Genomic DNA, 14,738 nt, shown 5'->3' with positions numbered 1-14,738 from the left:
CTTGGCGACCATATCGTCAACGTAGACCTTAATGTTCTTGCCAATTTGTTTGGTGAAGACTTTGTCCATTAGACATTGATATGTTGCACCTGCATTCTTAAGGCCAAATGGCATGACTTTATAACAATAATTTCCATATTCAGTAATAAAGGCTGTCTTGTTTTGATCGGATGGATGCATTTGGATCTGGTTATAACCAGAATATGCATCCATAAAGCTGAGTTTCTCAAAACCAGAGGCATTATTGACTAAACAATCAATAGAGGGTAAAGGGTATGAATCTTTGGGGCATGCTTTGTTGAGATCGGTGAAATCAACACACATGCGCCATTTACCGTTATGTTTTTTAACCATGACGACGTTTGCCAGCCATGTTGTGAATCTGATTTCTCAGATGAAGCCCGCGCTGATGAGCTTCTTGGTTTCTTCTAGGGAGGCTTGCTTTCGATCGTGCCCGAGATTTCTCTTTTTCTGTGCTACAGGTCGGAGAGATGGATCTAATGCTAACTTGTGTGATATGATGGATGGATCGATGCCTGGCATATCCGCTGGGGTCCACGCAAACAGGTCGGCATTTTGTTGTAAGAATGCTCAGAACGAAGATTTTTCTGCTGAAGATAATGTTGATCCGACGTATGTGAACTTATCCGTGCTTTCTGTGAAATAGATTTTATCTAGGTCTTCTGTTGGAGTCGGCCTTTCCAATGTTCCTGCTCTAGGATCGAGGTCGGCCAGCATGTGTTGGTTGTTTGTGTTGCCGATATTGTGGACCTGGGCTTTAGTGTTACGGCGAGGTCTTTTGAGGCTATTGTTGTAGCACTCCCTGGCCTCTTGGGCATCACTATGAATGGTTGCAATTGTGTTGTCCTGCAAAGGGAACTTAATGCAAAGATAAATTGTAGATACTATAGCGCTGAACCTATTTAAGAAAGGTCGGCTAAGTATAATATTATAGGGATTGAAGCAATCAACAACTAAGTATTGAATGTCTGAAGTTTTCGACAAAGGGAACTTACCGAGTGTGGTTTGTAACCACACAGAGCCCATAACCGGGACTCGCTCACCTGAGAATCCTACCAAGTCACCAGTGGAAGGTCGGATGATGTTATCGCTCAGTTTTATTTTCTGGAAGGTCGAATAAAATAGAACGTCGGCGCTACTGCCTGGGTCGAGCAATACCTTTTTAATGAGGAGATCTCCAAGCTGTAGGGAGATTACGACTGGGTCATCCAGATTTGTTACGATGTTGTCGTGATCGGCTGTCTGGAATGTTATCTGCGGAGATGTAGGTGGCGACTGTTGTTGACTTTGGTCGGCGTTGATGGAAAGGATAGCTCGGTAAGGTCTTTTCCTTGCCGAACTTGTGGCTCCTCCACCTGTAAAACCTCCGGAAATACAGTTAATTGTACGTGTTGGTAGTTCGGGATGGTTATTGTTCGGTCGGTCTCTGTCTCGGTTATGTTGTGTAGCCGAGCTTTGGTCTCTTGGAGCAGGTGCTCGCCGCTGCATTTGGCCGCTGATGAATTTATCCAGATGACCTTGCCGAGCTAATCGCTCCAGCAGGTCTTTAGCGATGATGCAGTCGTCGGTATTGTGTCCGTGCTTCTGGTGGAAAGAGCAGTATTTTGATCGGTCAGTGCCTTTTGAATCTGGGTAATTACCAGTTTTTCGTGGTGGCTTGATTAACTTCGAATTCAAGATTTCCTTGATGATGTCATCGCGCTTGGTGTTGAATTTGGTGTAGGTCTCAGATCGTGGGATTGGTTTGAAATTCTTCTTGCTGTCCCGTGGCTTGTCGTCGTCTTTATAGTGGGGCTTTTCTATTTTTCGAGCTTGTCGGAGCTCTTCGATGTCAATCTGTCCTTTAGCTTTTTCACGGAATTTGGCCATAGTTTTTGGTTTGGCCACAGCAATAGTTTCTTGGAACTTTCCTGGTCTTAATCCACTTTTTATGGCATGTAGTTCTACCTCGGGGTGGAGGTTGGGTATGCTTATGGCTATCTTTGTGAAGCGCGTCATGTAGTCCTTGAGGCTTTCGTGCTGGCCTTGCTTGACTGTGTTCAGGTAATCGGAGTCGTGGAGGTAGATGGCAGATCCAGCAAAGTGCTCCTCAAAGGGTTTTGATATGTCTCGGAATCGAGAAATGGAACCTGCGGGCAAAGAACAAAACCAATCAAGTGCAGGATCGTCTAAATAGGATGGAAAACAACGACATAAAACTTTATCAGATGCACCATTTACTATCATTATGGAGGTGAACTTTTTGATGTATTTCTTCGGATCACCTAACCCATCATAGGGAGTTAGGGTGGTCGGCAGAGTAAACCTTCGAGGCAGCACGAAGTTCATCACCTCCGCTGTGAATGGTCCAGGGGAGCTTTCCTGATCATCATTTTCGATGTTTTTCTGAGTATCCTCATTATGTTCGGGCCGCTCCCCTTCCTGTCGAGCAGTGTCTGAGACATGTGTTGGGCTTGACTGCTGCTCGGCTTCTTCTGTCCGTTCTTGTCTATCATTGTTTTCGGTTCGAGTGTTATTCAAGTTGGCGATTTGATTTGCCATTCTTTGGTTCTCCTCAGCCACGACTTGCCGCAACTCAGTCACCATCCAGAGCAATTCGGATGGCGAGGGTGGAGGTTGTTCAGCCATGACTTCAAGACGGGAACCTTGAGGCCGATAATTTAGAGAGAGAGAGGTTTATATTTTCGGCCCCACGGTGGGCGCCAATTGTTCTTGTATGGATACCTGGAGAGAGAGCTCAGTCTCTGGGAGTCGGCGCCGAGCTATTACTTTCGGTGCCGACCTTCAAGTCTTGTGATGATCCGAGCTTTCCTCCAAGAGTGTGTCCAATTGCGTAGAGCTTTTAGCAAGAAACAGGGGGGAGTGTATCTGCAAAGGCACTTCGAAGCTTAAGTTAGTATTAAGAATTCAATGTGTTGTTTAGATGGGAGATCATACCTTTTTGTAGGTGAAAATGTATCAGTCTGTTATGATTCTCCTTTATTACCTGTATTAAAGGGCAATAAATGAGGTGAAACGTTAGGCCAGACGTTTCACTTTTGTGAATCAATCCGTTAAGCTGAGTTGTAACGTAAGTGGCCGATTTAATGATGGAAACGCCGATTTAATGATTGAATTGCCGAACTATAACGTCATCTTTATGAGTAATGATCTGAATAGTGCCGAGCTATGAGCGATAATGCCGATTTATGATGTTGAATTTGTAACGACCGGATCACATTCTTTTGAAACAAGTTAAATTCTCATTTCATCATTTTCTCAAGTCTTTTTTCTTTAAAACCAATGCCACTTTCTTAAGGTCATTTCTCTTTTGTAAAATCTCATTTTCACTTAACAAAAACCCTAACAATACTTAAAAATCGTTTCTAGTTTAAACCTCTTTCGTAAGACTCGAAAATCATTTATTCTCAAATCAATCGCTTAATTACTTTAAATAAGGATTTATCAATTGAAGTTTTCCATGAATTGAATCTTGCATGATTAAGGTAATCGGTAAGAATCGTTAATTCAAAAAAATAAATAACTCTGAAACCTTAACTGTTTTGTCACATACTTTTTACAACCCATTTACCATTTGCTTTCTAAATTCCTAAATTACTGTTTAATGTATTGGAACCCAAAACATTCCTTTGTTCTTGTCTGACTAAGCAAATCACTCAATTATTGTTAGTCCGTTAATTCTCGTGGGATAAACCCTCACTCACTTGAGATATTACTTGGTACGATCTGGTACACTTGCCGGTTCAGTTGTGGTTTTCTAAACTAGCACTGGAAGCCTAAGAACTTTCCAGCCTCCACTACGAAGGTGTATTTGAAGGGTTCAATTTCATCCCATGCTTCCTTACTTTGGAGAATACCTCAAAGAGGTCAGACAAAAGAGTAAGGTCATGCTTGGTCTTGACGAACATGTCGTTCATATATACTTCCATGAGTTTTTCTAGGTGAGAGAAAAACATCTTATTCATCAGTTGTTAGTTGTAACTCCAGCATTCTTTAATCCGAAAGGCATTACTATGTAACAATAGTTAGCCTTGGGAGTGATGAAAAAAAGACTTTTCCTATTCTAGTTTATACATCAGAATTTGATTATATCCCGAGTATGCATCCATAAAGGACAAATACCTGTACCCTGAAGCTGAGTCAACCAGATAATCAATGCTAGGGAGAAGGTATGGATCCTCAGGGTAAGCTTTGTTGAAGTTGGTGTAATCAACACATATCCTCTATTTTCTGTTCTCTTTTTTACTAGAATCACGTTACCTAGCCACAAAGGATACTTTATCCCTCTTATGAATTTGACTTCTAACAAAGCTTGCACATGTTCTTCCATGACCTGTGTCCTTTCAGGTCCGAGCTTTCGCCGCTTTTGTTGAACAGGTCGAGAATCCATAAACGGCGAGCTTGTGAGACATGAGGTCGGGGTCTATACCAGGCATATCAGAGGCTTTCCAAGCAAAGAGGTCGGAGTTCCTTTGCAAGAGATCAACGAGCTATGCCTTTAGACCTTCTTCCATGGCCCCTATACTTGTTGTCTTTTCGGCATGATCCATGATTTGTACCTTTTCTATCTTTCCTTTAGGCTGGGGACGTAATTCTTCTCGAATTCAGACACCGCCGAGCTCAATAGTGTTAACTTCTTTGCCATCAGTACTGCCTCTTAAATTAAGCCTTTTATTGTATCAATTTTTTGCCAATTTTTTATCTCCCTTTATGGTACTGATTCCTTTTGTAGTTGAAAATTTCATACATAGGTGGGGTGTAGAGACAGTTGCCGCTAGTCGGTTTCAAGTAGACTGTCCTATTAGGGCATTATAAGTGGACATGATGTTGACAACAATGTAGTCGACGCTTAACGTTCTTGACCTCGTGCCTTTAGTAAAAGGGGTGTATAATGAGATAAAGGTCGGATCAGCGTGTCTCCCAACCCAAAATGGTTGTCTGGATACGCCTTCAAATTCTTTTCTTCTAGCCTAAGCTTGTCGAAAGTGGGCTTAAACAGTATGTCCGCCGAACTCCCTTGGTCCACCAAAATTCTATGGAGATTTTCATTAGCAAGGATCATTGTTATTATTATTAGGTCGTCGTGTCCAGGTGTCACCCCTTGTGCATCCTCTTTGGTGAACGAGATCGTGGGTAAATAAAAAATTCTGTTGTCTTCCCCGACTTGGTATACTTCTTTAAGATGCCTTTTACGTGAGAATTTAGAGATTCCTCATCTGCAAACCCTCCATTTATCATGTGTAAGTTTCTCTCAATAGTTTACGGGGTCGGTCTCACCGTACTACGTCAACATAATCTCTTTTCCTTTTTCTTTTGTCATCTTACGTCATGGCCAGGTATCTTTCTAACCGACCTTCCCTAGCCAACGTTTCTATGACATTCTTTAAGTCATAACAATCATTTGTAGAATGCTTGTATAGCTTGTGGTACTCGCAATATTCTGTCCAACTTCTGACTTTTTGTGTTTGATAGGCCAAAGAGGTTAAAAATTTTTGGTGTGACATATCTCTTTGTAAACATTTACAAGAGAAACTCAAAGTGAGGTGTAGTTGTGATATCTTCGAGACTTTTCCGACTTGTACTTCTCTTTTTTCTTAGCTTCCTTCTCCTTGTCCCGAGCTTGGTACGACAAGTTTGGCCTTGGAAGAGGCTCTCTAAGTCGGAAATTCTCCTCCATGTTGATGTACTTTTCTTTTCGTTCTTGCACTTCATACAAGGAAGTCGGGTGTCGCATGGATATGGATTAGGAGAATGACCCTTCTTTAAAGCCATTAACCAAACTCATTATTACCGCTTCAGGGGGTAAATTTTGTATATTCAAGCAGGCTTTGTTGAATCTTTCTATATAATCTCAAAATGTCTCTCCGATTTCTTGTTTGACCTCAAGCAGGTTTGGAGCGTGCTTAACTTTGTCTTTATGAATTGAAATTGGGTAAGAAACTTCCTTGCCAGGTCATTAAAGCAGGTTACTGACTTAGGTGGAAAGTTGCCAAATTATTTCATTACTGCGTTAATCAATATTGTGGAGAAGGCCTTGCAACGAGTTGCATCGCAAGCATTAGCTAGCTACATCCGACTTTTGAAGTTACTGAGGTGATGTCTTGGGCCATACATTCCATCATAGATATCTATGTCGGGAGTCTTGAAATTTCTAAGAACCTTGCTCGCATGATCTCCTCAACAAATGGATCTTCCCCTCCAAGAGAACTTTCCTCCCAATCTGCTCGATTGGAGCGTCTTCGAAGGTAAGCTTCCAACTTCGAAAGCTTCTTCTCCAGTTCTTTCGTTGTCTTACTTCTTTTCGTAGTTCTCTATCTGCTTCTCGTTGTCGTTCAGCCTCCTACTTGAGTTGCTCCAATCGACCGCGATGTCCATGAGCCAACCCTAATATCTCCATTGGATGGGGAGGTTCTTCATCTTTAGGTGGGTGGACTTCTAAGTGAATCCGTTACAAATGATGGTTTCCTGGCGTTCCCTCCCCGTGGGGGGGGGGGGCATTTATTCTCTCCCTTGGTCGAGGTAATGCAAGCGTCAGGTCATTGTTGTGAGGCTCTGGATCTAACTCAGATGCCATATGACCGTCTTCATACTGGTTGTCTGCCATACGTAGGTGAAGTAGACTTCTAGGTCCCCATCAACGATGCCAATATTCTGAGAGTTACCTGAAACTAGGTTGCTTTTGGGTCTAGGTGTGTGGTCCAGACTCTTTTTGAGGCATTGTCTGACTTTTATATGTGCTGAGGTACCGCCGTTCGAGTTCCTCGTGAGGAGGTGGGGGTGATTGACGATCGGATTTCCTATCGGTAAAAAATTTCACAAGAATATAATCGCATTATAAGTATAGCTTCTAAACCAACAGAAAATCCTTTCGTACAAACGTTTGGTTGTCACAAGTAACAAACCCAATAAAATTTATAAACCGAAGTATTCAAACCTTGGGTCGTCTTCTCAAGGAATTGCAGGGAAGTATGATTTATTATTGGTTATGGAAAATAGTATTTTGGATTTTGAAAGGGTTTTGAACAAGAGAAATAGATTGCAGGAATTAATAAATTAATAACTAATAAAACTCTTGGCAAGGTGTGAAAACTGGAAGTCCTATCCTAGTTATCCTTATCAATGGTGATGAAAATTATATTTTTGCTACCACTCAATCAACCTCTAACTATGAAGGTAAGTCAAGTGGGTAAATCAATTTAACACCTAAAGTCCTAGTCAACTCCTGAGGAAAGACTAGAGTTATAGGAATATAAATCAATCAGCAAAGATATCAATTATCAATCACGATGAGTTTGACAACTCAAGAGTTACCAATTAATCAACCAAAGCCAAAAGGAAAAAATCTAAATTATTTATATAATAAATAGAAGAGAGCAATCATGAGTCTAAAGTACCTCAAATTATATTAATTAAGAAAATCATAACATGAATGGTCCATAAGCCAATTTGGCAACATAAGTAATTAACAAATAAAAGCATTAGAGTAACTAAAAGTAGAAGAGAAATATAAAGTAAAAGGAATATTAAACCTGTGACTGAAGAAGAAATCCTAAAATAAGAGAAATTCTAAATCCTAAATTCTAAATCCTAAGAGAGAGGAGAGAGCATCTCTCTCTAAAAACCACATCTAAATTATAAAAAGTGAATTACGAGTTGTCTCTCTTCATTCCTCTACTTTGCAGCCTTTAATCTTTGTTTTCTGGGCCAAGAACTGGGTCAAAAACAGCCCAGAAATTGCTATTTCAACACGCTGATTTTCGTCACTACGATGTGTCCGCGTAGAGCACGCATTCACGTTGCCTAGATGTACAGCCACTATGAAAAATTATATATCAAATCGAAGCTCCGGACGTTAACTTTCTAACGCAACTGAGACCGCATCATTTGGACCTCTGTAGCTCAAGTTATGGTCATTTTAGTGCGAGAGGGTCAGGTTGACAGATTTGCAGTTCCTTCAACTTCTTGTATTCCTTCCACTTTTGCATGCTTCCTTTCCATCATCTAAGCCATTCCTACCCTGTAATCTCTGAAATCACTTAACACACATATCACGGCATCTAATGGTAAGAAGAGAGGATTAATATTAGCAAATATAAGGCCAAAAAAACATGTTTTCAATCATAGCACAAAATCTGGACGGAAAACGTAAACTTATGCAATTAGTATGAATAAGTGTATAAAAGAGTGATAAAATCCACTCAATTAAGCACAAGATAAACCATAAAATAGTGGTTTATCAATCTCCCCACACTTAAACATTAGCATGTCCTCATACTAAGCTCAAGAGAAGCTATAAAGGAGTGAAGAGGAATGATAGAGAGTATGCAATGCAACCTATCTATGTGAATGCAACTACATGCAAAATGTTTCTACCTACTTGGTTAAAAGTAAATAAGTTCTCCAAGACAAATATGAATCAAATTCCACTAATTCAAATTAAACAATAAAAGACAAGTAAACTTGTAAGAAGATAGCTCATGAAAGCAGGGATCATAGAATCAAGCATTGAACCCTCACTGGTAGTGTATTTCACTCTAGTCTCTCAAGTGTATAGGGTAATTCACTCTACTCTTCTCTAATTATGCTTTCTAAACTTTGTTCTTCATCTAACCAATCAACAAATATTTAGCATACCAATGCAAATATCATGAGGTCTTTTCAGGGTTGTAATGGGGCCGAGGTAAAGGTAAGAATGTATATATAAGGCTAAGTGAGCTAACAAAGTGAATCCTTGATCAGTCTAAGATCTCACCTAACATATACATACTTTACATAATTTAAAATGCTTTACCTAGCTACCTGACGTTAGGATTTTTGCCAGTAAAGAATTTCATAAAAACAGTCGCGTTGTAGATATAGTCTCTAAACTGACAGAAATCCCTTCGTACAAACGTTTTGGTTGTCACAAGTAACAAACACCTTTTAAAATTGATAACCGAGTATTTAAACCTCGGGTCGTCTTCTCAAGGAATTGCAGGGAGGTATGTTCTTATTATTGGTTATGAAAAAGTGTGTTTGGGGTTTTGGATTAAGGTAAAAGGTTAGTTGGGCAGTGGGCACAGGTATATTTTCAAAGCAATAAAAGTAAATGAATGACTGTAAAATAAACTCTTGGCAAGGTGTAAGAACTGGATCTCCTATCCTAGTTATCCTTATCAATTGTGATGAGAATTGGATTTTTCTCCCACTTTGTTAACCTCTAACTATGAAGGTAAGTTAAGTGGATGAATTAATTCTAATTCTCAACTAACAATGAGTTTGATAACTCAAGAGTCACCAATTATTTAACCAAGACCAAAAGGAAAGAAAATTGTATCTACTAGAGTAACAATATCCTCAGATTAGGAATAATAAAAAGAAATAATCATAAACTGAAATACCTCAAATAACATTAATTTAAAAGAGTAATCTGTAACATGGAACATTTCATAAATTTAATTGGAAAAATAAATAAAAAGAAACATTGAACCTGAATTGAGAGTTACTCTTAAGAACCAAGAGAAGTCCTAAATCCTAGTTTCTAAATATCCTATAAAGAAAACGAAAACTTATAATAATATAAAATTGAATTGAATTGTATTAGGAATTGAATTGAATTTCAGTATTTAAAATATTTATCAAATAAATTGAAATTTTATAGTAAATATCTTTAATCTTTATTAATATAATATTATATTTAAATAATAAATATATTTATTTATTAAATTATATAAAATAACTTAAAAAAATTATTTTCCAATTAAATTTTTCTTCAATTAAAATTTGTTTACTTCTGTTTGCAAAATAAAAAAGTAGAAGTCCGAAAATATATAATAAGTTGAAACAAAAAGCAATACACATACCTGAAATTCCCAAAGCATACACATACGAATAAATGCACAAAACATATATAAATTGAAACATAAGCAAGGGGAGGAATACACTTACGTTAAATTCACAAAACATATACATACCTTATGCTTTAGTCGGTGAAGCAGTAAAGAGAAGGAGGATGGAGGTGCCGTGGAAGACGTGTATGTTAAAATGTAGGAAACTTTGAAAGTGAATGTGTAAAAAGAAAAGAATTAGGTTATACGAATATTTTGGACATTTTATGTTTTATATGAAATTTTAATAGAATAAAATTTTAAATCACATTCAATTGGATAGGAATTTATTTTAGAAAAAAATAGTAGAATTGAATTAAATTTTATTTAAATTAATTTTATCTTTTTTATTTCAAACATTGTATAATTCAATTCAATTTTCATGAAAATTGAATTTTAGGAGGTTTCTAAACACCATATAAGTGGTGATTGATTTTTGAAGTCTATGTAGATTTTTTTAATATGAATATATAAAAATGATAGAGTAATTATATAAATCAATTTCTAAAATTTTTAAAATTGAACATTTTAATTTCTCATGTTTTAAAATATATAAAATAGCCCGTAACATTTACTTCTGTTAGATAATACAATTTTTATTTGTTAGTCACCAACAATGACGGTTGAGTAGAACATTGACTCGCGCACGTGATCATTAAATGATCATATGTGCAATCAGGATAAATCTATCCATAGGATGAAGTATAAAATAACCTCCAAAGAGTTTAATAAATATCAAAATAGTCCCAAATAAAATTTTAAAAGGTTTAATTACTCTGTCGGTCCTTATAGTTTCGTAAAATTTTTAATTAGTTCTCTATACTTTTTTTCCTTCTAATTGAGTTCTTGCACTAAATTTTTTTAATTGGGTCTCTATACTTTTTTTTCTTTTATTTGTGTCACTGCATCAATATTTTTTTTAATTAGGTCCCTATTCAATTAAACCAATTACTGTGAAAAAGGACTTAATTGAAAAAAAAATTGGTGCAGGGACCAAATTAAAAGAAAAAAATATATAAGAACCTAATTGAAAATTTTGCAAAACTATGAGGACCAACAAAATAATTAAACTTTTTAAAATGGTGCCTTCAAATTACTTATATATAATTATTTCTTAATCAATAAAGTTTTATTTCTAAAACTTTATATTTATTTATTCCAAATTTTATTATTTATATATACTGAATTTTTTTATATTTTTTAAAATCCTAAATTATAAATTAATTTTGAAAAGATCCTATTTTTTTTAAAAGAATAATTTAAAATAAATATACTTACGGTTATTTTTAATTATACAAGATATTCATTTAATTTGAGGATACCATATTTTATAGTCATTTTTTAATGATGAAGAAGAAAATATGCTATTGTTGTTTGAAAAGATAGAAAAACTCTCATTTAATATAAAAATTTTCACATAAACAATTAAAAATATAAAATATTATTTGTGCAAATACGTATGAAAGTAACACTTTGGAACTTACATGCAATGCAAACCAACTTATTTATAAAGTTGAATTTGTAATTTTTTGTCAATATCTTAAAAATTTAGGTATATAAATAATGATATTTATAATACAATGACCTCTTAGATTTATTTATTATTATTATAGTTTCTATATCACATCTATATAGATATCATAAGTTAATAATCAAATAATATTATTTTTTATGATATTTTATTTTAGAGTTAATAAATAAAATTATCTTTTAATATATATTTTGTTATTTTTTTATATTATTTATTTTTAATAATATTTTATTATTTGGTTAATAAAAATATTATAAGATGTTGATTTTTAAAAAAGACCAGATAACAAATATTTGAATGGACTATTTTAAAATTTTTTGAATGTTTTAGAAATTGTTTTGAAAATTTTTAAATTTTTTGAAGATTATTTTATATTTTATTTTGGAGATTAATTAGTTTAACTGACACATATAAATATTTAATGGTTACGTGTGTGAATTAATATTCCACATCAACAATAATTATTAGTAATTAATAAAGAGAAACTATACTGTATTATTTAATAAAAATAAATGTTATAAATTATTTTATATATTTTAAAATTTAAAAGACTAAAATATCTAATTTTAAAAGTTTCAGAAAGTTGATAATTATTTAAAATGATATTTTAAATAAAAATTCATGTAAATAAATCATATAGAAAAAGAATCTTAAGCTACAAGTTCAACGTCTAAAGAGAAATAGCAACTAAGCATATATAGGTGGTGGATAAGCATTTTTTTTATTACTAATCTTAATATTTTTTTATTACTAATCTTAATATTTTCATTACTAATCTTAATATTTTTTTTTCCAACAGTTGAATGAAACAAGAATAAACATTTAAAATATATAATAAAATCATTTAAAAAATCTAATTTTACTATGGTATACTTTCATCGTATCAGTAGCACTAACTACTAAGAATATCTAGTTGGGAAAAGAAAAGAATATTGAGAATATGGATATGTGGTAATACATCTCTTCTTTATTGAACTCATAATATTAGTAACTATGAATCATGGACAATTTTTTGATTTTGTTGTGTCCGATTTTGGATATGGTACTCATTAATATTTATTTAATATGTGTATTTTTTATATTTAAATTGTGTTTTAATAAAAAATAATTTTTATTAAATATATTTGAACATACTTAAATACCATCATATGTTAGTATGTTTAATTTTATTCTTAATATATATTCTTAAAATGAGTTTATAAATAATATATATTATTAATCATTAAAATAAAAATTATTTTAAATATTTTATATAATTAAAAAATATTAAAAATAATAAAAATATTAATTTATATTTTAATATCAATAAAATACTAAAATATTATTATTATTTATCTAAAAAAATACTTCATATTTTATATATATAATGTGTTTCCGTATCTTATAAAAATTTGTCGTGTTATATCCTATGTTTGTGTTAGTCTCTATACATCATAGATTAGTAATGAAATATGTTCATTACCCATAATAATCTTTGCACTGATCTATTAATATGATTTTATGAATACACAGGATCGCGCAGTAACAGCCATAACACCCCAAAGTTAGCAGCAATAGTTGCTGGAGGGGCTGCAGTTCTATTCTTGGGTTTTATTTTCATCTCTTTGCTTAACTCTCGGCTTAAAAAGAACGATTATGAATAGTATAAACAAAAATTCGTGAGACTAAGAGGATAATTTTGCATGCATAAGAGCCTTAGCTTCTTCGCTTTATTTATGTTATTATGACTGTATGTATTATTAACGTTATTGATGGTGGAAAGAAAAAGGAAGCAAACATCCATGACAACATAACAAATTACAACTAGGTTTTGATCTGTAAGTTGACCTGAAGATGATGTTACTAATAATTTTAGTTTCCTAACAATTTGTAATAAAATTATTTGATAAAAACAATATATGATTAAAATAATTTTGTAATAATTGATAATCTTATTTTAAAAATTATCGTTATATTAAATTTTAAAATAAAATATAATTTTAACTTTCTAATAAATTTAATTATATATATCATTACCATTATCATTATATTATTCTATTACGGGTCACATTCTAGTACCAAAAATATTGACGTGGCACGTTCTAATGCTAGTATACATGTTTTTTTCTTTTGAACTTATTTTAGAAAAGTATACTTTTTTTTAAAATTGAATAAAATTAGCATTTAATAAATAATTATACTAATTATCAACTATTTTAATTATAAATCATTCTAATTTTAATTATACTAATGGTCAATCATTCTAATTATCAATTTTTCTAATATAATGGTCAATCATAAATAATTAGTATTTATATGATATTTACGTTTATAACTCTGTTATGCACGTGTGCATTAATAACACATATATTGATTGAACATTTCATAATTAATTTCATGAGACTAAGTGTTATATATAGTGTTTTTTTTTATCGTTCATGAATCTAAGTTTTAGAGCCAAACTATTTTGTTAAATTTTTTAGTTTGTTATTTGTAATGACCCGACTTCTAGCATATCATCATGAATGCTAGACATCAGATATTACTATTCAATTGACCTTAGGACTATTTGGTAAGCTATGAGACATACTCTTTTGAGGATCTAAAAGGGTCTTATATACCTAGGATTTAACCTTTTGGTTTTAAGACTCTAGCCTACTCTCATAGTGGGGATAACCTTGAGGAAAACGTGATTGCGCTCACTAAATTTTAAGGATCTCCTCTTCTTATTGTTGTAGCTCTTTTGTTGGCTTTGCGTCGTTAGAATCTTCTCGTGAATCCTCCTTATCTATTCAGTTGTTTCCTGGATCAATTCTGGTCTCAAACTACTAGATTTCTTTCCTTCGTACTAGCAAAGCAGGGATTGACAATTATGTCCATAGGATGCTTCGTATGGTGTTATTTCGATACTCTCATGGTAGCTATTCTTGTAGGCAAACATAAGACCCAGATTTTTTAAAATTAAATAGTAAGTTATTTATAATTTACTATATTCGTTGATACTTTTATTTAAAGAAAATTATTGTCCTAAAAATAGTTAAATTATATTTCATTATGTTTTAAGTTTACAATTTATAAATCTTAATAGAGAGTTTTATACAATTTAAAATTGAATAGTTAAAGGTTTTGATTAATTTTATAAACTAAGACAATTTTAATAAAGAGTTTTATATTGTGTGTGTATAAACCTCTATTACCCAACTCACACACGTACTCCCCCAACTGGTTACCTCTCAGTGAGTCACGCTCATTCTTCTTACCGCCTCACCCACTGCCAACCCTCCCTAGTTATACACACAATACAACCAAAAAAAAAAAAAAAACACACACACACACACGTA

The 14,738-nt window shown here is 33.6% G+C and overlaps 1 protein-coding gene across 1 annotated transcript in view; it reads left to right on the top strand.

Moving 5' to 3' along the window:
- The window catches only part of LOC130948435 (plasmodesmata-located protein 3-like), a 50,292-nt gene extending 37,098 nt beyond the window's left edge, over positions 1–13,194 (top strand). The window contains exon 3 of the mRNA XM_057877159.1: positions 12,931–13,194. Within this exon, the coding sequence (XP_057733142.1) occupies positions 12,931–13,061 (131 nt within the window). The 3' untranslated portion in view covers positions 13,062–13,194. The remainder of the gene's footprint in view (positions 1–12,930) is intronic.
- The last annotated feature ends 1,544 nt before the right edge of the window (positions 13,195–14,738 follow it).

This window comes from Arachis stenosperma, chromosome 9 (assembly GCF_014773155.1).
Source record: "Arachis stenosperma cultivar V10309 chromosome 9, arast.V10309.gnm1.PFL2, whole genome shotgun sequence".
Classification (NCBI taxonomy): Eukaryota; Viridiplantae; Streptophyta; class Magnoliopsida; order Fabales; family Fabaceae; genus Arachis; species Arachis stenosperma.
This window is presented reverse-complemented; position numbering and strand designations above follow the sequence as displayed.